The sequence below is a fragment of the Amblyomma maculatum genome, chromosome 5 (genome assembly GCF_055883805.1).
Source record: "Amblyomma maculatum isolate TAMU_Amacu chromosome 5, ASM5588380v1, whole genome shotgun sequence".
Taxonomy (NCBI): Eukaryota; Metazoa; Arthropoda; class Arachnida; order Ixodida; family Ixodidae; genus Amblyomma; species Amblyomma maculatum.
Genome location: NC_139348.1, coordinates 144,148,277 through 144,171,832, shown reverse-complemented (window position 1 = coordinate 144,171,832; position 23,556 = coordinate 144,148,277). Strand labels below are relative to the sequence as shown.

General features: G+C 42.2%; 1 protein-coding gene across 1 annotated transcript in view; it reads left to right on the top strand.

Moving 5' to 3' along the window:
• LOC146189840 (fatty acid synthase-like) overlaps positions 1-23,556 on the top strand; it is an 88,662-nt gene that overhangs the window by 28,242 nt on the left and 36,864 nt on the right. Inside the window, exons 14-19 of the mRNA XM_084603329.1 lie at positions 2,429-2,602; positions 4,261-5,497; positions 7,054-7,208; positions 8,340-8,546; positions 9,719-10,048; positions 11,962-12,081. Coding sequence (XP_084459455.1) covers positions 2,429-2,602; positions 4,261-5,497; positions 7,054-7,208; positions 8,340-8,546; positions 9,719-10,048; positions 11,962-12,081 — 2,223 coding nt within the window. The remainder of the gene's footprint in view (positions 1-2,428; positions 2,603-4,260; positions 5,498-7,053; positions 7,209-8,339; positions 8,547-9,718; positions 10,049-11,961; positions 12,082-23,556) is intronic.

Genomic DNA, 23,556 nt, shown 5'->3' with positions numbered 1-23,556 from the left:
CGTAAGAAAGGAGAGATTCTAGTCGTATTATGTTCAGTCGTGCTAAACATATACGCGGCGAAAGTTGCCGTGGTCCGTGTTAAAGTATACACAAGAATATTACTTTCAGAGATGCCGTTGGCCGTTGGGTGGCACATAGTACCAGAGGGATGATTGATTTGGTAATGTTCGAACAGACCGCAGTGGCGACGTTTTCAAATAACTGTTGGGATGATCCGTGGCCACGATCGGGCATCGCTTGTATAGGAAGTGTGAGTAATAATGGGCATAACTATACAATCTACCGATACGGTTAATGGATTGGCGAGGGCTAAGTAATGGCTGCTTTAGACCGGCGCCGGGACTAGGAAGATTGTGGCGATATTGACAGGCGTAAAGGTACCAGATCACATTATGTACCTTTCCGTTCGCGCCGCCTAGAATTTCCTTCACTTTGAGACGAAAGCATTTAATGGCTCATACTGTCGTGTCGTTCGTCCGGTCACGCTATAGCTGTCGATCAAACAATATCATGATGGCATCATCAAAAAAATACACATCGTGTTTTCACCGGGAATCGAACCTTCAACCTACCGATCCCCAGCTCAGAGCTTTAAACAACTACGCCACGCCTGGGATCGTGAAAGGCACATCATTCTTCTGCCTGTCTACCGTGAGGATGATAGTTACGAGGTCGATGACGTTGGAAATGATGATATTAGCGTTGATAATAATGGGGAATTTAGTACATAAGAATATTGAGAAGAAACCTTATGCCCCCGGTGCCGCAGCAACACTCAGGCTTTCACTTTTCTGCAGGGTAAATTGAACAGTGTCTCATAATTTACTTTTTTTTTATTCGTTCGAAGATGTGTAAACGCCTTGAACCTCTAAACCGTTTTCATTTTGTTGTTCTGTGGCTTCGTGCTTTCTACCATATGATTCTGTAGTACTTCATAACGCTATTTCTTTGGCATAAGGTGTGCGAGGTTTAACGTCCAAACTCGACTGATGTACTTACCAGGAATGAAGTAGGAAAGAGCTGTCCTGTAACTAGGTTTGGTTTGGTTTTGCGGGGTTTAACGTCCCAAAGCGACTCAGGCTCTGAGAGACGCCGTAGTGGAGGACTCCGGAAATTTCGACCACCTAGGGTTCTTTAACGTGTCATCTGGCTTTCCTTAACGTGCGCCGGCAGTGAATAACAAGAGAGTTTCTTTTTTTCATTTCGACTGCACCAAAATATGGTTGCGCAGTCTGATATTCTACCATGCGACCATTGAATTAGTAGCAGGGCGCAAACACCTCTCTATCGCCATGGTGGGCTTAGCCCCCAGCGGGGAAATGGTCGAATTTTACCCATTTTGTGCGTAGTATTTTTGAGCCTTTAGCAAATCAGAACACCGTAAATTTTAATTTGGAATGCATGGTTATGCCACCTAATACCTCCTATCTTATACTTCCTATACAGTAATAAGACGCAGAGTAACAAGGCTCGCTTGCTGACCTTTGTATTACGTGCTAACATACGCTTTAACCACGGTAGAGTTTTACAAGAATACTACGCTTCTATCGATTCATATATATATTTCTATTTCCCCAAGACCGGTCGATTAGAATAGGCTGCCTTAAAATGTTGTGTACTGTAAGGATGAAGTGGAATTTATAGCCTCTTTGAAAAGTATGAATGATTAACTTTTGTTCTTCTCCTTTATTTTACATTGCTGGCTTGCACATGTTTGTTTCCCCTCTCTTGCTTGGACTCCAGAAGGACTCTGTAGTTTTGTTATAAATAAATAAATAAATAAATAAATAAATAAATAAATAAATAAATAAATAAATAAATAAATAAATAAATAAATAAATAAATAAATAAATAAATAAATAAATAAATAAATAAATAAATAAATAAATAAGTGCATAAATAAATAAATAATGAAAAATGAGTGATCAGTGCAAGAATTACATTTTTGGGCATTGCCACTTATTGACACTGGGACCAAGGTCAACTTAAATAGCTCTGCTATTACGTACGAGTTCTTAAGTGACGCTACTTTCCTCGGCTGTTGATCCAGATGATGTGAGTTTGATTCCGGCTGCGGCAGCTGCATTTCGATAGGGATGAAACGCAATGCGCTATAGCGTACTGTGAGATTCCAGAGCGCGTTAAAGAACATAAGTTGGCCGAAATTTCTGCAGCCTTCCACTACAGCATCCCTAAAAGTTGAAGTCGCTTCGGGGGTATCAAACCCCAGACACTATACCGAGAATACCCCACACTAGGCTGGCATGTAACTGAACATTTCACTACTTTTGTCGTCCCTGGGGCAGACCCGTTGTGAGGCACTCGTGAAATATTTCTGTTAAGATCCAATATGCAATTCAGCATTTATTGCAGAGGCCTACATTCCGGCAGCGAAGAATTCTTCATCTCTAACCTGTTTCCTTGCAGGTTGCTGTGGTACCATCAAGTGGGAAGACAACTGGGTGACGTTTATCGACAGTATGGTGCAGTGCACCCTCCTGCCTAAGCCAAGGCAATTATTCAAGCTGCCAGTGAAGATCCAATCATGTTGCATTGACCCTCGTCTTCACGCTCGGGTCGCTCAGGCATGCGGTGACTCTGGTGAGTGAAACCCTTTGTAGCCATGTAGAAAGGGGCTGAAGACAAAAACAATTACCTTATCGCAATCTGTATATAGGAGGAGGAGGAAGGTGAGGAAAGGCAGAGAGGTTAACCGGTAAAGGAACTGGTTTGCTACCCTGCACTGGGGGAGCGGGGTAGGTGGGTATAAATGTTGTGGGTGAGAGAGGGATGGGTGAAGACAGTACAGTCACATCACATCACGTCACAGTCATATCACGTAACATAAAAAAAATCTGTATTTAATACGTCACTACGATGGAGGATTTTGCTATCGTGGCTACTTGAGTTAACAGACGCACACGCACATGGGCACTCATATGTGTACAAGTGTAAAGACAAAGATTTAAATCTAGAATTCACTAAAAGAGTACATGAGAAGCCATTTACGAATACTAGACAAAGCGCAAGATCAGTAGTCGTCCCATGAATCTTTGCCGCAGCGCAAAAAGTTTTAAGCTACCTTTATTCGCAGCGAAGATATGAGCGACCGAAGATGCTGCTCCTCCTCTCCTCCCTCAACTTAACCCACGCTGATGCGCGAAAAAAAAAAAAAAAACAAGGGAAAAAGTCTCGATGGCGCTCCATCCCGCCTAATGAGTGGGCACGACCAACAAGCCTATTTGATGCTGCATTGGAGGTTCGCGCGAGGTGTGCGCGGGGATGTGTGACCCCTATCGGTCACCAGGGCCAGTATTAAAAATATTTGTAAATTATACGCTTAACGCGAAACTTTCAAGCTTACTCGAATACTCATAAGGACCACCTTCTGCGAATGCCTTGTGTTAGAATAATCTCTCAAGCAGCATTTCAGAAGTGCTGTAGGTAACAGAACTACTCGTACGTCCAAAAGTGTCTTCAATGCAATCGCTTTAACAGCAAATATATATATATATATATATATATATATATATATATATATATATATATATATATATATATATATATATAATGTATATGTAAATATATATATAATTGGCACACTCGGAGGGACATGATACTCAAAATCAGATATAGAACTTAACTGTTCTTTTACTCCTAACTTCTAGGGCAAGGTATTTTCTAATCGCTGTTGATTGCTGTGATTACGTGAATTGCTGCGAATAGTTGATCCCCAAACCCCATCAAAGGCATGTACTAATATGTCTCCTTAGAATATAAACCTGTTTCACTTTCCACAGCTTCTGTCTGCAATAATAGACGCCAATTCAAAGGAGAAATTTCATCTTACTATTATTTTACTAAATGCAGATACTATTTAAGAACCGATATCTGCAAAAGTGAGGGTGAGGGTAGATCCAAAAAAGAGTTTAATGTCTACTTTTCATCGAAATTCTCAAAATTCAATAAACCATCCTTAGTTTCTTCTGTTTGAAAAGCCTCATTTGTTGTTGTTTTTCGGAATTGGATTATTGTATCAATGTCGGGAAGGAAGCTCGGCACCTTATATATCCCTTTACTTTATCAATGTTTCACCGTAATTTTATGAACGATGTTCGTTGTGGCTGTTCTGTTAGCGAAACCAGATTTCCACGCTCAGTCAGGATGCTAGAGCAATTGAACCACCCTAATGACTTCTATCAGACTTCCAGATGTGAAAAAAAAAAAAAAAAACTATAGCCCGTTTTCGTCTTCCGCAGGTATTCCCACAGTATACGACAGCTGCCTCAACACATGTCATGCTGGAGGTATTTTTATGCTGGGCTTGAAGACAAGTATTGCCCCCCGACGTCTTGCGCAGCCGACGCCTCGCCTCGAGGAATACACCTTTGTGCCATACATCGATGATGAACGTGCCGAGCAGGAACGGGAAGCTTCCCTGCAAGAGTACATCAATGCGTGCAACTTGGTTGCCCAGCGCATTCTAAGAGCGTGTGGGCAAAATATGATAGACACATCAGAACTTACGAAGGACCAGGTAAATTCGGCAGAAAGCGCCTTATATCGGTTCCTAAAGAGCCCCGCTGAACATTATATTCTTCTGCGGGATTTAACTGACATCCTGAGGAGTGTGCAAGAATTTGATGTAAGTATAGTTGAAGCAGTTAAGTCGGCAATGGCAAGGTATGCGAAAGACCTCGGCAAAGACCTCCTGAACACAGTTTTGCTCAGAGAAGATTGCCTAAGGCACCTCCTTGACGTAGCTGTAGAAAATAATACAAGTCCCAAGAAAATGCGAATACTGGAATTGGTGACTGACGAGAACGGTCAACTCCTAGCGCCTTGGGTATTATCTCTGCTTCCTCTCTCTAATACATTAATAAAGACTGAGTACACCATAGCCCACCCAAATCTTGAAAACATCGCCAGTGCGGAGTACTTGCCAAAAAGCGCCAGGACAATCGTGTGGAATCTTGGCTCCGACTCCGGAACAGACTTACCTGAGGCTGATTTGATCGTCGTGGACGATGTGCCTCCCGAAAGTAGCCGTCGTGTAGCCTTGGCAAAGTTGACGTCAACGCACTGCAGTGAGGGTGGGTTCGTACTTATCCACCATCGCACAGCCCTCACTCCGGCAGAGGTACTCTTGTCCACATTCGGGAGTCATCTGCCATCCCCTAATGCAAGGAAGACAGTGGAGTCTGCATTTAAAGGTTTAGGTTTCTTCGTGGTGGGAATGAAATCAAACAGGTTGTCGACCGTTATTCTCCTGAGAAAACCCATGTTGGCTACGACACGACCACACAAGCTTGATGTGGTCAAAGTGAAGAATTCGGTGTATGATTGGGTGGATACTATGAAGATGAGCATTCTGAAATCTGAGAACAACACGTCGGCGGAAAAGAATATTTGGCTGCTTGCTGACGACTGTTGCGTCAGTGGTATCGTGGGCTTGGTGAACTGCCTGCGAGTGGAAAGAGGTCTCAATCATGTCAGGTAAGCGTTAGAGACCGCTGCTAAAAGGTACTTGTAACAGTATAAAATTTCGCATGAAATACGAAGACCTCTTCGAGCGAATGAAGTCTCAGGTGTCGAAGCCTAATATCGATGTGAGAGTGAAGGGTAACTGATAAATCCCACTTGCGTAAATACATCTCTTTTGTTCATGACAGCCAACTGTTAAATAATGTAAGTTACTGCTGTATACTATTGGTAGTACCATCTTTTTTTCTTAATAATAAATCTTGCTTTTAAAGTACGACTTTCACTAGCAAGGACTATTTATGACTGCCATAACCCAAAGAATAGACGAAAACAAAGAATATGGACAAAGAATAGACGAAAACATCACGCGTCAGGGCGAATAATCCGCACAGATATTATTATATTTTATTACCTTTCGACTTGCGATAATAGAAAAAATTGTTTTCGGAAAGAACTTCCTGTTGACAAGTGTGCATTTTTTCATTTTTGTGTGTATGTTTTCAGCATTTAATCGATTGTCTGTGGCCGGCCCTATCTTCGCCAAAATAGAGGAGGTTCAAGAAGTAGCGTAATGAAATAGCATGATTACCGACATGAGAAATGCTACTGAGAAGGCTCGATCGGGGCTTCTGAAATATACAAGCTACTATTTATTGATCAAGGGGTATGGTTACAGTGTCTTCGAACAAGAGTATTTTAATACTATTTTTCGCTTCACAGACAGGCAATGCTAGTGTATTAATAAGTGACTAATGCTACGCGTAATGTCTACGAAAAATTATTATACAGAATTCCTGGTACTAATGATTTCTTTTTAGGCGAAGTGTTCTCACCATAATGTGATTAGTGCAAATATTTTGCGGCTGACCTATTTGTTTGCAAAATAAATGTCCGCCATTATTTATCTGAACGTGGTAACTCAACGTGCATGTTGACCTTGAAGTAGTGAAATAAAAAAGAGCATGTGGGTACCATCTTATGGCTTGGTTAAAGCGGAGCTTTACTTCTGTGCCAGTATATAGTGTTTCCAATAACGTGACATCCCACGCCTGTATGTTGATGAGAGTGAGCGATACAGTACGGTACTACATAAAGAATAATAATTTAGAGGGATGCGCATTACCTCTAGGCGAACTTGCATCTGCAAGGGGTTCCGCAGGTGGAACCAATCATCCTGTTGTGCCGCTTCACACACACGAGGTAGAGCTTGAAGAGCTGTTCAATTTTAACTTTTATCTCTCTTCCCCCCCCCCCCCCCCCAATTTTATTAGGTGTTCGTTAACAATTTTCATGTTTTATGCAATTGCATTACATTGGAGTTGTATGATGGTCACTGCGCATCATGTTTTCCTGAAACTGGAGTTAAGGCATATCGCCTCGTTTCCTGGCTTGCTGCCAAAACTGCGCTAGTTTTGATTGCACTATTAGATAAAAAAATTCAACTGCAGACCACATATTTCCTTGTATTTCTTCAGAAATTTGATTGCATATTGCAAGCACAGTAACACCCATTTAAGCATGCTCCGTGCCCTGTTTCCTGACCTCCTCGTCGGGGTCGCCTTTCACAGGTGTCTATTCGACGCTAGCAAGAAGTCATCAATTTGCTTGGTCGACATCCTGAAAGAAAGCGAAGTATTCGGAAATATTTTGGAGAAAGATCTGGTCATGAACATATATCGGGATGGACAGTGGGGGTCTTACAGGCATCTGACTACCAACATACGTGAGTGGCTCACTAACATCTAACAATGTTTTATTCATTGTTTCATTATGCATGCCCAAAGCAAAACAAAGAGGAGCGATGTAGTTACCATTTCGAGACCATTTCGAGGAACTGTGAAAAGCGTCGAATACAGAACAGCGGCTATTATGCAGCAAAGAGGATTTTTTGATATTTTCGTGGTGTTGAAAAAACCTTAGGAGCGAAGTAATATCGCTGAGAAAATATTATTTGTGGTATGTAGCAGTTAGACATTGGGTATCAGTGCGAAAGTTATAGGGGATAGGAAGCGGTTGATGGTGATAAATAGGTGTGAACAGGTCAGAATATGTCCATATAGTTTTTAAATTGGCTGAGCGTGACAGGTGATGAGGGTACAGCTGCACCAAGAAACCTCAATGCTATGCATTGCAATACTCATGATCTAGTGGAAATGGGAAAAAAATAAGCAGCTGTGGACAGTCTCCCTGCAAGAGCTACGTAGAGTTGAGACCGTGTCAAAGCGCTCAGTATGAAGACTCATGCGGAGTCAGAAGAAATGTATTTGTCGAAATTTCACCGCATATATCCTAGACCTTCTGCGTTCATCGCCTATTGTACTTTGTACTGCGTCTAGCAGGTGTAGTAATTTCCTTGAATTCATCATTCTTATGGAAGGAGAGGCAACTTAATGAAAAATATATTTAACACATACGAAGGAAGCTAAGTACACCAAAAGCAAGAAGGGCATAGAGCACAGGTCAGATGACGTTTTATGTCCGCTACCATCGAAGAACGTGCCAGAGGTGAATAGTATCAATATTCGGGGACATGCAAATGAAATACCCCCAAAAGTAGAAGGTTAGACAGCCGCTACCAAGAGACATTTCGAAGAGGATCATACGTGTATAATATAAAGACTTTTGATTTATCACACTGGCAACACTTGGCCAATTTTCTACTGTTTCCAAACAATTATCTTCCAGTTGATAATGGTTTCGCCAGGGAGATATCATTGATGAACAGCCCAACTCAAAATAAATGCTCCGTGACTTTCTTGGCTTCAGCGTATGTTGATTCTCCTTCATGTACATGCTATATGAATCTATCATTTCAATACATATGTCAGTTCAACTGTTCAACCACTTGTTGCAGAAGGAGCGCTGAAGAAGACGGAGTGCGCCGTCCTCAACATCTCAACTCGCGGTGACCTGTCCACTCTTCATTGGTATGAATCCCCGCTTTTCTACGCCTCACCTGCCAGGAACACCGAGAAGCTTGTATGCAGTGTCTATTATGCCGCGCTGAACTTCCGGGACGTCATGCTTGCCACGGGGAAACTTCCAGCGGAAGCGCTACCCGGTGAGCTTGCCATTGAAACGCTGGTTATCTAGCACATGTGCTCTGTAGGTAAAAAGTAAAACGAGTCACTTGTTTTCCTAAGGTTACATATTCTTAGGGCTGTATGTAACGGCTACCGCTCGTTGCAGTGCGAGGCAGACGTGCTTTGTATAATGGGTGGTTTTCCACGAAATACATCACATCGATTGATGGAAAGAACTAGAAAACCGAGTTATTAGGCTAGAAATTTTGTTTTCTTTGTGCAGCCAACGTACCGATAATTTGATTCAGGTGTTTAAGGGGATGCTTAATGAAATTTAAAAAAAAATTTGGCCTAGAATTGGTAACGATATATAGGGTTGGTTGTGCCTTTGCCTTCAATATAATTGAAGTGTAACGCTGGCTTTCCACCCTGCATTGAGAAAAAAAGTGAGAGAAAAAACACAGTGGAAACAAATGAAAACTGAGTGACAAATGGAGCTTGGGTAGAAGGTAGTCTGCGTACGTCAAAGTCTACAGGGGTTTGCGGGCATGACGCCATGAACAATGCCTGCAAAAGCATATATAATTCAACAGTGGTTCGGCTAGCATTGTACCTCTGTGATAACCATTTTATGATGTTCTCCGTTTAACAACCAGATGATACAAAACGGGGGCCTAAGCTTTTGGGGTAGTCTGGCCATGAACAATGACCTTTGTTAAGCGCCGGCTGTATTTTAAATGTCGGAGTTTTGCTAGGCGCACGCTGTAGAATTACTGCAGGCATGAACGCATGGGACTGTCAAAGTTGCTAGACTCTCTTGATGGCAACTAACCACGGTGCATATCCCAAAGTCATGCTTGATGAGGAGGAAGTTGAGGATTGTAGTCGGCGTCTAATAACGGACAACGCTCATCGCCTAAAGTAGTGTTAACTGCCTGCAGAATTCGAGGTCTCCGCTATCCCTTGTTAACGCGCCTCCGCTATTACCGCTAATAAGAGGACTGTTGGTGAGGAGGAGGTAGGGTGAGGGTGCTCTGGTTTGGTCGCGATCGTCGTCTAGTGCCTTGCAAGCATTAGAAAAGTCTTATAACTGTCTACCGCTCTAGGCTTCAGTCTTTGGGTGCCTACAGGTTAACCATTTTGAACATCTATTGACAAATCAAATAAGCCAGAGAGCTTTATCAAAGCGTTACCCATCTGCTATGCGCAGGAAACATTGCCAGCAGAGACTGCCTGCTTGGCATCGAGTTCTCGGGTCGTGATCCTCAGGGCCGCCGCGTCATGGGCTTCGTGCCCTACGAGGGTATGGCTATAGCAGTTGCTGTGGATAAGGACTTTCTCTGGGAAATTCCCGAAACATGGACACTAGAGGAAGCGTCAACTGTTCCCGTGGCATACTGCACTGCCTACTATGCACTCCTAGTACGAGGGAACATGCAGCCCGGAGAATCACTCCTGGTCCACTCGGGCAGTGGAGGTGTCGGCCAGGCCGCCATCAGCCTCGCCCTTTCTATGGGATGTACTGTGTACACCACTGTTGGTGAGTGTCAGAAAGGACAGCACTTACGCTAATCGACAAATAACTTGTGCAGCAAAAACTGCTGATGGTAAATAGCGCCCTCTGACCCAATCTGGGCTCGCTGTACCATATGCATAGTCAGGGAAAATCTAATCTCAGTAATGGGCGAGGAACGAGGTCTAGTACAAACGCAATGCGATAGGTTGATTCATGACCTTGAAACTTGTAAAAATGTCTGCAGTCAAGTCTGGCAGCAGCTGGGCGGTGCATGCGGTAATTAATATAGCAGGAAAAGTAAAACGAGACGGTTAAAGAAATTGAATGGCCAAGGACAAAACTTGCAGCACGCATTAGGCATAATATTGTTACAAACTTAATGCAAGCCGTTTAAAGCTACGAGGGGGCACTGATGTGCTCATTAAAATGCAGAAAGTGGACGGCACCGCTCAAGGAGTGCTGAAACTTAATAATTTAATAAACTGGATAGGTTCAATGTATGAGAGCAAATCTTATGCAGTCATTGATTTGTTATATAATTTTTCAATTTGAAAAGCAGTGGTCCAAATTATAAAAAAACAACACTGGCGAGAAACCTCAAATACCATTAAAAGTTTTACTCATATGACTGTTGAGTTCGCGGGTTATTTAGCATTTCGAGGTACTGAGAAAAATATAAATTTAGAAATTAGCTTTAAGTCTGAAAGTAGTGCCTTGGAATAATAGGCGATTTATGGTATGTGTCACATCTCGGAAACTGAAGGATGGGTATGCAGATGAAGAGCTATATATAGTCTTCAAGAAAAGAAAAGAATGAAGAAATAATACCAGTTTTTTCTAGCAGGTCATGTAGGTCAATGGAAACTGGGTTACTGCAATCCGTGTTATGGTTTTTGAAGTTATTGAATTCGAGTTAGAATAGAAAAGTAATACAGTTTTTATTATAGTTGCGAAGCTCCGAAATCATTGATGAGCGTTTATGGCATCAAAGTTTCAGCGCCTAAAGAGATGCAGAATAACCGCGAGATTGGGTAACCATGGTAATTGGACGTCGCATCACTGCTTGTGAAAACTCATTTCCTTGCGCTATATTTAGAACAGCCAACAGGAATACAGCGCAGTGTTTCATTGGATGTGAAATTTCCCAATTCTTAACTTTGCCTTTCTAGTACTTGCATTGCTTCATAATGTAAATGCCTGGTGTTGGCGCATATATGGTTCTCATACTGGAATATGAGTGCCTTGTTATACTTAGAGGTCAAGAATACTTAAAGGTCATGGCCTCGTCTCAAATTGGAAGGAAGTGGCTGTTTGAAATCTATCAAGTCATCATTAGGCTTAAACTTATGTGATTGCAAAGGGGTCTTGTATACTAGCCTGTTTCTCGTGAGTTTTGTGTTGTCGCCAAAATTGCGTTCGAAGATTGGTGTAGCATCACGAAAAATGTACCAGAGACCTTTCAATCGAAACATAAGACATGTAGTTTAAATGGCCTTTTGTGCGGAAAAGCCAATTGAATTTACTTAGGAATCTAATTTTACCTAGCAGAAATCCGCAAAGAATTTACAGATAAAGTGAAAAATATATTTAATTGTTTTTAGCCGGACATCAGTGTGTTGAAAAATCTTGAGTACATGTTGTAATCCATGAGTACATTGAAGCGCATTACTGTCATGTTTTGTGTCAATATTGCACAAATTAGAAAATAACGTATGGTGACTATAACAACATCAAAATATTCATTTAGTTCCCTTGCATCCTATGTTACATTAGATATTCTTCATTGAGCAGACAAACTGAGAATTCTGTAGCCTCCACCGCATTTTGCGTGTTCCCGGTGCTGTTCTTCAATGGCTTGGATTATGACGCTGAAGCGCTCAATTACCTTTTGTTATAAAAAAAAAAAATTCCCACTATTCTTTTGTTCCCAACCTCAGGTTCCAAGGAAAAGAGAGAGCTCCTCAAACGTCGCTTCCCTCAGCTAGAGGACCGACACATCGCGAACTCGCGGGACCTATCATTCGAAGAACATATTCGCAGGGAAACCAAAAGCAGAGGTGAGTCGGAAATCAATATTGTATTGAGATGTGACTACAATAATATTAACAGCATCAAAGCCTCGCCTTTAAGGGTATGGTTCGCCAGCCTGTAGTGGCTCCCCGGTGCAGCTTCACGTGTGGATCTTCGCCCAAGTGCATACAAATATCTTTATTTGCTTATCTACGTAGTCCTTAAATTTTGCTTGTATTGTGCGAGACATGCTATATGCATGCAATCATTAGTTACCGCCCGGTTTGTAAGATAATCTGACACAGATATAATTCCACCTTTAACAAAATCGTATGAACGCGAATTCCCGCCTTCGGTGTAGAATACCTAACTTTGTATCCAAGGATTCGAGAAGGTTCGACTACCTTCACATCCGCCGCTCTAGAAGGACAAACTTTACGCGAAAGGTTCTAAAAGCTTGGTTGGGATTTATACTGTTTTCACGTCTTATTATTCGCCGACCAGTGTTGTTATTGTATTTCGCGAACCAATGAATGCCAGAAGCCTGCTCATGACGTCTCGCTCATAACGGCGACGCGCGATTTTTAAGACAAAGAAGTCTTTAATGCTGTCTCTATAATGAATCCGTGCGCCTAACTAGGTGTTTACCATCATTCCCCGCTTGCAAAACAGGAGTGGACCTCGTGCTCAACTCCTTGTCGGGGGAGAAGCTCCAGGCCAGCGTTCGCTGCCTGGCAAAGCACGGCCGTTTCCTGGAAATTGGCAAATCCGACCTGGCCAGCGATTCTTCGCTAGGTATGTCAGTTTTCCTCGGGAGCATCACCTTCTGCGGAATCTTACTGGACTCACTGCATGAGGATGGTCCGATCACGGTGAGGGACAGGCGCCGCGTCAAAGATCTCGTCCAGCAGGGCATCGTCTCCGGTGTAGTACGACCACTGAACGTCATTCGATTTACACGGGACCAAGCGGAAGAGGCGTTCCGCTACATGGCCTCTGGAAAGCACGTCGGGAAAGTTGTGCTGCAGGTGCGTAACGATAAACATTTGGGAAATAGCTTAGGATAGGACGTTCTCATAACAGCAAACATTTCTGACAGGAAAATGGGCGAAAAGTTGGAGGAACGAATGTATAAGATTAGATTTCGTCACCTTGAAGACTTAGGCACGGAGGACGCATACGAGCAGAGAAGAAACAACGCTTTATCTGTGCCTTCTTTGCGAAATCCTTCAAGCTGCCAGCCTAAATGAAATGACACCATGAAGCTAGCAGACATAACATTTAGAGCGCATGTTACTAATTTGTTGCTGCTAATGATGGCAGTGAGAAAACTTTCGAAATAAGAAATAAAAACGCACCATCACAAATAGAGGACACGAAACACTCAAAACATTTGAAAGGTGAGGATGACTGCGTATCTCTCTGGTAGGGTTAATAAGACGAGAGGGCAGATGGGCATCAAAAATGAATTTGGCAGTTGCAAAAGTGTAAGTGACAAATCTAAACCTAGACTATCGCCACAACCTTTCACTTTGTTTTGGGCGTCCCTTGTCCTCTACCCTCGGTGTGGTGTCAGTTAGAACCCGCTCCTGCAGAAATTCTGGCGCATCATGTGCCACACAGGTACACAGGCACACTGTAAATACTAGTACTGTAAATCCCAGTCACTTATTAGCCTTGGGATCGGTGACCTTTGGCGCCGCGCACATGATGCGGTTGTGCTTTTGTCATGCGGACAATAGAAGGCGTGATAATAACTGCTCTTCGAGAGCGTCAGCGCTTTAGAACGGGCATTCATTTGTCAGAATTCGCACTTGCGAGGCACACACAGATCTACCTGACTGTTGCGCAATAAACTGTACTTACAGCTTAGATAGCAGCTACCCCTCCTTGGCCTGGTGCACTTTGCGTCTTGCAGTGCCTTGAAGCAACCTGGAATATCTTGGGAAAAACGCAGTCTTCTAAATAAAAGGCGACCAATTCGAGGTTTCATTCTATTGCGGGTTGTTGCGTCAATTTGATCGTAATTCGGTTACGGGCACTGCGTTTACAAGTTATACGAGCTGGCTGCCATATTCTCTGATCAACACGGGGGTAGATCTCGAGATGTTCACGTCGCATTAGGCGCGCATTCTATGCAGGATAACGAAACCTTTTACACGGCTTGTTTAACTTGTATGGCGTACTTTTCCGTGCCAGCTAAGGCTTTATGGCTTCAATATCGTGTCAGTTCCATGGGAATCAAAACAAAATTATTTTCTCCGTATTTCGAGAGGTATTCCTATAGCTGTTGCCACAGCCAGAAACGACTTATAAATGCCTCTGAGAAGCTTACTGTGCGTTTTTTTGTTTGTTGTTACAAACTTTCGTAATATGGCTGCCGCACAGTGTCGGTGGTAGTTAACAAATACATAGGCAGATTAATAGCTCTGAGGTGTTCAGGTAGGCACAGACAAAATTGGGACAAAATTGAGGCTCAGAAGCCAGAAATGGTATACACCCATTTGGCACCGCGTTTTGGCCAAAGGTGAACTGTTCTCTGAAAGCAGTCTATATCATATTTCTCTCCATCCTGATGCCTGCGAAACAAAATGTAAGCGCAGAGCTGAGAGAGGGGCATACTTCAAATATGACGGCACCTTCGTTGAAATATATTGCCTACAATCAAAAGCCTAGGAATTAATAAACGTTCCTCGCAGATTCGGCCTGAAGAGAGCTCCCGGCAGACTGCCGAAGCGCCACCTTTCGCCGTGGAGGCAGTGACGCGCACCTACTTCTACGCACACAAATGTTACGTCATCATCGGAGGTCTGGGCGGCTTTGCCCTTGAGCTCGCAGACTGGATGGTGGGCCGTGGTTGCCGAAAGCTCCTGCTCAGCTCACGGTCTGGGCTGCGGAACGGGTATCAGCGGATGTCTGTAGGACGCTTAGTGAACTCCGGGACCGAAGTGGTGCTTAGCAGAGCAGATGCTTCTACGAAGCAGGGTGCGCTGCAGATAATTGAAGAAGCCTCAGCCATGGGGCCACTGGGCGGTATTTTCAACCTCGCCATGGTAAGTAGAGGACTGTGTAATGATAGTGCGCTTTATTGAATACGGACTGTTCAGTACAAATTCGGAACCTGTCATTTCGGTGTCACTCATAATTAGCGTTTCGGTTTTGGGTGTTAAAGCTCATAATTAGGAATTACCATTAAAAATGTAGCCACCAATGTGAAAATTGGAAAAATTGCGACTGCTTATTTTAGACTGGTGGAGTGGAAGTTGAGTTCCGCGATTACAATGTTATGACCAGCTCATTTTGCGTACTGCGGTATAATAGAATGAATCACCAGAACGAAATATGTTAATGCATTTAGGTGGTCCTGAAAACAGTCTCAAAGACGGTTATTGGAGCTGATATTATGCAGAACAAATGTCGGTAAGAGTGCATGCTGCGAAAAGGGTTCTGAGTCACATCACTATAATTAAAAAACTATTACCTAAACTTCTCAAACACCGCATAATGTCACAAGAAATGAGTTCTTATTGGCGTGCCAAAAACCTGAGAGCATAAGATGGGCTACACGATGCGAGCGAAGATGGGGCGCGGTTTCGTTCCCAGTCGTTTCGGTTGTTTAGCTCTGGCAATGAAGGAAGCGGAAAAAAAATCTGTAAACAACCGACCTTCGGTGTTTTGTAAACCCTTTTGCAAACGGTGTGCGGTACCAATCTGTAATTATTTTTGCTTAGCACAATGCATACGTGTACAGGAAAAGAATGCTGACGCCGTTTTTACTCCTATATATTTAATACTACCCATCCTGAATGGAAGCATTTTTAAGGTGGGATGACAGGGGATAATTTATTTGTAATATTGTTTCTTGTTTTACCCTCCCTAGACACTTTTTCATTGGCCCTTGAATTTATACACGTTTCCTGCTATCGTATACAAAATTGCTTTTGAAATATAATCTAAAACCGTCACATTCTTTATAACTTTTCAAAGGAAGCCTCAAAATGAACGTCCTTGTCTTCTTCTTTCACCCTGTAATCCATATTTATACATGAATTCGTCATTTATTAATTAATGTTTTGGGAATATAACACTACGCGAGGGTATACCACGTTGCCAAGGTAACCTAAGCATGCTTTAAAAAATTCCACCATCAAAAAGACTACTGACACTGATTGAAGCATTTTGAGGGGCCAGTGGACTCGCCTGCTGTACTTGTTGTGTTATCGAAAATATATACTGACAATAGAATTACTAACGTTTTTGTCTCAATTTGAGCAACAAAGTCTGCATTCAGAACAGGTCGATCATTTGGGAAATATGAGGACATAGTCCTGTACAGACACACAAATGCTGCAGCATTTTTTTAATCTGTTTTGTTTTTGTTCTATTGCCGTTGACTCTTATATTACGACTTCTTATTTCGTTTCAATCCCTTTATGCTTTTTTTTATACGTGCCACTTCATTAATATGCTTTTCCTGGGCGGATCATAATCATCCAGTTTGCTGCTGAGTCATTCCTAATTCTGTCTCACTCTCCTCTTCTCAACAAGTGTAGAAAGATATTTCACTAATCCTTACCTGCCAACCGTGGCAGAGGGAAGGAAGATAGTGTTTAAAAACACCACCTGGCACCTGTCTCGCATGAGAGGTGAAGGCTTCACACAAATGCTGAACTAAATGTCGATTCTTTCAAAACAATCTTTGTGCTATCGCAATAGAGCACCTCGCTTGAGTATTTTCATGGAGGTATCTTTTATGCGGCTTTACTTACCGGCAATAAATGAGATCTGCCACTTGAACAGCTGCTGACACATGCCGCCCCTCTAGTGCACACACAGAACCTCGACAAAAAGAGCGGAAACAAACTGGTTTTGCGGTCTGAGGTGCACTAACAACGTTGTGAAGTGGAATCGTTAATAAATTGTTATTATTTAAGGCTCTTAAAACTCCTTACCGTAAGTAGGATATGTGTGTAAACAATTCATTAGTCTTTTTTAAAGACAATATGCAGCTCCTGAAGCTGAAATAAAAATTTTAGCTTTAACTTTCCGTTATTGATGGACAATAGGAAACAAAATTGAAGTACAAAATAGGCCATGCGACTCTCAACAGCCCTCGGTTACAATCATTAGGCTAGGAAAATATATTTGATTTGAAAGCTTGGGTACGTTTCGGTAGGAAACATCGAAGAAAGGTAAATTGGAGCAGTATGCGTTTTTAAAGTCAGTCAAAAATTTCATAATGCGAAAAGAGGACTTCATAATAGTCAATTTTACTTTTCAGATATGCCTACTACCGCATTTTATTCAGTGAGTTTGCATATTGCGTGTCTGCGTTTTGACGACTACCCTGCAATGAGCGTGGACTACATGTCATTGTGCTTGTAAATAAATTTTGTGTGGATGTATTTAAGAAAATAGTGTACGCTTTTTCTAGAAGAGGAGCAGAACACCTGCAGAGGTGCCGCATTATGCCAGTATACACAGAGTTTCTTATGCATGAGCGTGCGAAAAACCAGCATTGGTTCTGTTTTTAGGTCCTTCGTGACTCCCTGCTGGAGAATCAAACAGAGGAGCATTTTGAGGCCGTGTGCGGGGTCAAAGTGGATGCCACAAACCACTTGGACGAATTGTCTCGGAAATTTTTCCCGGAGCTGGACCACTTTGTCGCCTTCTCATCTTTCGTTGCTTGCGACGGGAACGTGGGGCAGACCAACTACGGCTACGCCAACTCAGCCATGGAGCGGATTTGCGAGCGCCGGGTGCAGGATGGCCTGCCCGGTGAGATGCTAGCCTTGTTCGTATATCGGCATGCAAATAGTAGAGTTGTAAATTTAACAGAACCCAGTATATATTGGCATATAACCGCATGTCTGTGTTTGATGCCACTGAAGAAAGTGTTCAAGAAGTCGCATTGTCCGTGTGGAGAGGAAACACTTAAAGAAATTAAACACACATGTATTTCTTCAGGTCTTCATTAGTAGTTCATTGAATTGCATGTTGCAACAGATGCTTTTATAATAGTTGTGGTATGTGCAATACTAGAAACTGATGTTCTCCTAAACGTATTTCAGGGGGAATACCAGAGCTGTAGTGGAAAGCGTGAGAAGTTTTGACCACCTGATGAAAAAGGAGTGAGGGCCGTTCTGCTCCATATAAGATTAACGTTTAAAATAACGTCAGCAGTGTCAAACAATATATGGAGTTACCGATAACTTATCGAAACGCCGAAAGAGAAGTTTGGCATATGGTCCACCTACTGGATGCAGTACCTAATAAATCATAGTTTATGTCCAGGCCGGGTCGGTTGGAAGTATTTGGTGAGATACTAATGCCGTAGCCACTCCCCTCAGCTATTGCCTACTTAGTGTTTTGCCTTAAAATCACGTCATTGTTCTGTAAACTCGGCAAGGTGTGGTATAGTAAAAGAGTGCTGAGGCTTGCTTGGGTTTTAAAAGATGTTGGATGAAGCTACACGTAACGGGCATAGAATCCTAGAGCAAGCGTTCGACCTCTTAGCCAATTGTGAAAAATGATGAAATATACAAGCGTAGGCTAGCTAAGTGGAAAAATGTCAATAACGACGCATAATCCTCACATTCCGACAAGCAAGCTTCAGAATGTCCTGCTAAAAACCCCAAAACAAATTTTTGGTCTTTGCAGACATATACCATATAAATTTTTGCTTATGCATTCTTTGCAGGCACCTTTATAAAAATGCAGAACCTTACTTTCATATAACTTAACTTCGGTATAGAATGTTCCGTCCATCCTAAAAAAAAAGAAGGGATTAAAACAATTACGAGGGGCTTTAGCAACTAAAGTAGTGAAAGGCGAAAGCCTGAGTGCAGCATTCTGCTACGCAGCTGGAACTGATTAGTAACGAATTCGTTAATTAGTGGTTAGTTCTTTAAATATTTAGTCATTAGGAAGGTAGGCAGATATATAATAATTATTCATTAAATAGCAATTGGTCATTGATTGACATAAGGCCATTTAAGGCGTGCATTCGGCCACACTGTGGTGGTGCTCTGTGATTGGTCGAGACCTGTATGACGTCATCCCGCCTCAGCCAATTAGAGCCGCCGCAATAGCGAGACACATTTCGTCCATGACATCCTGAGCCATTAAAGGCTTTCGCCTTAATAATGGCACTTGGACAAAACGGAGAGAACTTTCTGTCACTCTTTGTGCAGGACTGGCCATTCAGTGGGGCGTCATAGGCGACGTTGGAGTGCTGCAACAGGCGGAGACCCTCGGCGGATACGCGCCACAGAGAATTGGTAGCTGTCTGCGCGTACTTGACAAATTCCTGAACCAAGGTCGCCCGGTCGTATGCAGCTTCGTCAAGGCCGATGTGTCAACAAAGCCAGAGGATACTAAATTTAGGCCACAGGACCTCGTCGAGACGGTCACACATATGTTTGGTATGCTCACTGAAGTTGCTAATTTAGCATTGTCGATGTGCAGTGCCTTACGTTTGTGGATACATTATTGGTCTGGTGGTGCCCTACTGAAAAACTAGTTCTACCGGGCAATACCCTCACAAAATCTCACCAAATCGCATAGACTCTTATACGGTGTACCATAATACGGTACCATACGGTTATCATAAAATCTTTCGCATAATTTATGATAATGTACAAGAAACTATGAGATCTAATGCAATTATATGCAATCTGTATGTGATTTCTTATGCGAATTGAGTGAGATTGTGTGAGAAATTGTGAGGGTATTGCCTTATACAATTTTTTAAGTATGGTGACTCAAAGGTTTTTTGCAACATGTTCTTATACTCAGCTTCTATGTACTACACTTATGTGTACCTTGTATTTTAATATGTGATTTCATTACATGTTTGCATGCTCATAGACATATATGTGTGCATATTGTTTTTATGTCACGTTATGTCTGCTCTGTTCTATATTTTTTTAAATCACATGTTTTGCCAGTTTACGTATGCTGCCATGTAAATGGTTCCTCGGCCTCTGTCAAGCCATATCTCGGGCCTTTATCCCAGGAATCCATCGAGTGTGTGACTATTATAAAAGTGAAACATGATTCTGATTCTGACATGCAAGTATCTCTGGTGTAATCCTACGAAGTGCATGGAAAGCAATAGAGCGCGAGGATTCCTCAAAATTCGTCTACGCGCCTTTCTGTGGCATGGAAGGAAACCTTTACCACTCGCTCGGAAACATTATACTTGAAAACAAATGTGTCCATGTCTGGGGTCGTTGTTCAAGACAATTCGCCCTGGTACCATAAATGCATTGCCGACGGCGTACCAAACATGCAGGGATTTAAGAATACTATCCATATTACTGACACAAAGAGCAGAACTACGTGCGGCTCTTTTAGTTAGGGTATAAAAGATACAACTTCAGCTACTTATCTAAACTACCCTTAAGATCTGTTGCTTCGCTGTTCATCGCTTGAAGTATGAAGTTTGGCGCTCACGATAAGTACAAAAATATATACATCTAATAACGATATTTATATTGAGCAATCGCATAACATATAGATACCTGTGGTGGAAAGAAGTTTGTCCATTTTGAGCGGTAGTGTGGTCATATCCGATGATGACCGAACAATTTCGAATTACTTGCTGTTAAACGCAGATCGGTCCTGGAGAAATTGAACTGTATAAGTGGTGTAAAGAGATAAGTAGGCGCTCACAAAACAGTTCAGTTAAAGTGGTAGTAACCTATATCACCATGTAGTCAACCGAATATTCGTTCGGCGATAGCTCCACCATAAAGAGTATAATAAATAGAAATGTCTGGAATTTTTATGTGCATGTGATTGACCTGAAAGGCCTATATCACTGTTTACACAATTCTTCACAACTCTCCTCATCCGTTGCTGTTCTCTTCCTGAGTACAGAGCTTCCGGAGTGCAGAGTACAAAGATAAAGTTTCGAAGTTCTAAAAAGCTGAAACCTTCTTTCCAAAACAATCACTTCCCTCACGAGTAAACAATGTACTGAGATGAATCGTGCGGCCTTGTTGCTTTCTCGAATAAAGTAACAAGGACAATACTCTTCGCACTGTAATGTGATCAGCCTATCGGTAAACTTTCAACTTCCCCATGAGAACTGTGCAATTTGTTTCGCATAGAACTCATGTTTTCGTTATTATGAATGCAGCTCCCCACGAAATGTTCAGCGTTTCATCATAGTATGATCGTGTTTTTGCAGGAGTAGAAAGCTCAGGGAGCCTGGATCTGAGCATGAACCTTGGCGACCTCGGCATGGACTCCTTGATAGGCGTGGAAGTGCAGCAGACACTGGAGCGGGACTATGACGTCACTTTGTCCATGACGGAAATACGTAACCTTACGCTCAAGAGACTTCGACAAATTGAGGAGGCTTCTGTAGACAAATCGCCTCGAGTCTGCAGTAGAACCGAACTGAAAAAGGAGGACAATAATCTGCGAATTTAAACTTTTCTGCGTAGCGCTCAATTTGTCATCTGGTGCATTCTCGGGAAACCTTCAAAATCGGAAGTTTTCACTATAGAAATAAATTACTCGTCAGTATCCACCTGAGTGCTGTCACACTGTTACAAAGTAAACGTACGTAGCTTTTTCAGAATCTTAGCGATTGAAGAAACTTTCGACCGTTCGTGGCCGCATGACACCGAAATTTACTGTTAAAATGACCTCAACCTTGAGTTGTCGTATAGGACTGTTCCACAACAGGCTAAGGCATGTGTCACATTTGGGCGCATGGCGGAAATGAAAACAAGAAGTAGGGCAAAACACGTTCTGTTATAATTAGCGTGGGTGTGGACCCTTGAAAATGATTTTACGTGAAGCTCTCAATAAGACTGGTGTCTTAAAAATTCAGCTTTCTGGATTGCAGCGCAGTATGAGAGCACTGATTACTTCGTTAAGCCTTTGTGGTGCAGAGTGTGGTCTCAACCTTTTAGTGCCAAAATTATGAAGTAATCTAAAATAATACACATCCGAGTTGGTGCACCACGATTAAAAACCCAATATCATTCTCTAGTACGTATTGTATTGTAGTGCAAATTAGACAAGTATACATACCGAACAAGAATTATAAGTCGCCTTCTCTATATTGCTCATCAAAATAAAAGCTGTAGCTGCTTAAACCAATTGCTTTTAGCATGAAGTGAACTTTGTGTTATCCACGCCAGCAATACGAGTCCGAAGGGTGCTGGCACCACTCAGTTCCAGACATCACTGATAACAAATGACATAATATGGCTTCATGCTTTCATTCTTCCTGCTTTTTTTCCTGTCACACACGTGCCGTGGGGATCTCGGCAGCGGAATTGCAAGCTCAATTATTTCATTTCCCCACTATGGATATTAGCGGCTCCAGTTGTAACTTAGTAATGTTTAGGAACGCCGTCTTGCTGCTGTCTATGTCATATGCAAGGCAGTTTGGTAATAAATGCTGTTGGTAATAAAATTCCAGCAGAAATATCATTGAATTCATACATATGGCATCTGTTTTAATAGAGGAGTTGAAAAAGATAGTAAGTACACCAACCTTTTATATCTATCGATATTTCATTACGTGGCTGATAACCATATAGATACTACATCCGCAAAGCGCTTTCTTTAGTCGGACCTTGTATCGCTGTTTTCATAAGAGAAATAGATTAGTGTTAAATTTTATCCCTATTTTTATAGTGCCACGCGCCGCAGCTGAAACAGAACCGAGTATTTTGGGTAGATATAGCAGAGAGTTTTGTTTTGTAGTGCGCGCAGTCAAACAGATCTTGAAGAATAATGTTATAAGACATCTTGCGTCATTCAGAATCATTTCTCGTCATTTGGGGCATCATCAAAGTGGCTGTGAAAACAAAAAACTGGGCGAGAATTCGCGCAAACGCTACTACCTCCCCTAAAATGACTAGTCATTGTGCATGAAGACGTACCACCTGAGAATTTGGGCCTGCTCGTAAAGACCGTTTTGTACGGTGACATCCCACCTACGGAGCTCCGTCCTTGTCGTAAGAAATCCGGCGTAGAATTTCTCTAAAATCTGCAGAGAATTAGTTACAAAATATTTAGGCTTTCTCTTGTAACATTTTTGCAGTATTAGTAAAAGTAACATGAATGAAATGTCAAATTGTGGTAATATCTCCAAGTGGAATATCAAGCCTTGTATAATTTAAGCTCTCCAACCAACAGAATATGGGGACGTCTTTGATATCTCTAACTGTGCAAGTGGCCGACAAATAAATACAATATAGGAATGTCTTTCAAACTTTACATCACACAAACTGCATAATCAAAGTAAAAGGAAAGTGCCTCTGAGATCAAGGTTTTGAAAGTGTACGAAATCTTGCATTTCAAGAGCGCGGAGCCGCAAATACGCCACCACGAAAGTGTTCTGGCGAGGCTCGTTGGTCTGCACTGCTATAATAGTAGTTCAAATTGCTAGCAATGGTGAAATCAGCATATTGTTCTATTAAACAGTGATCCAAATATTTGCTACGACAATATGTACCCTATGTTATTCCTGTGAATAAAAGACGCTACCATTT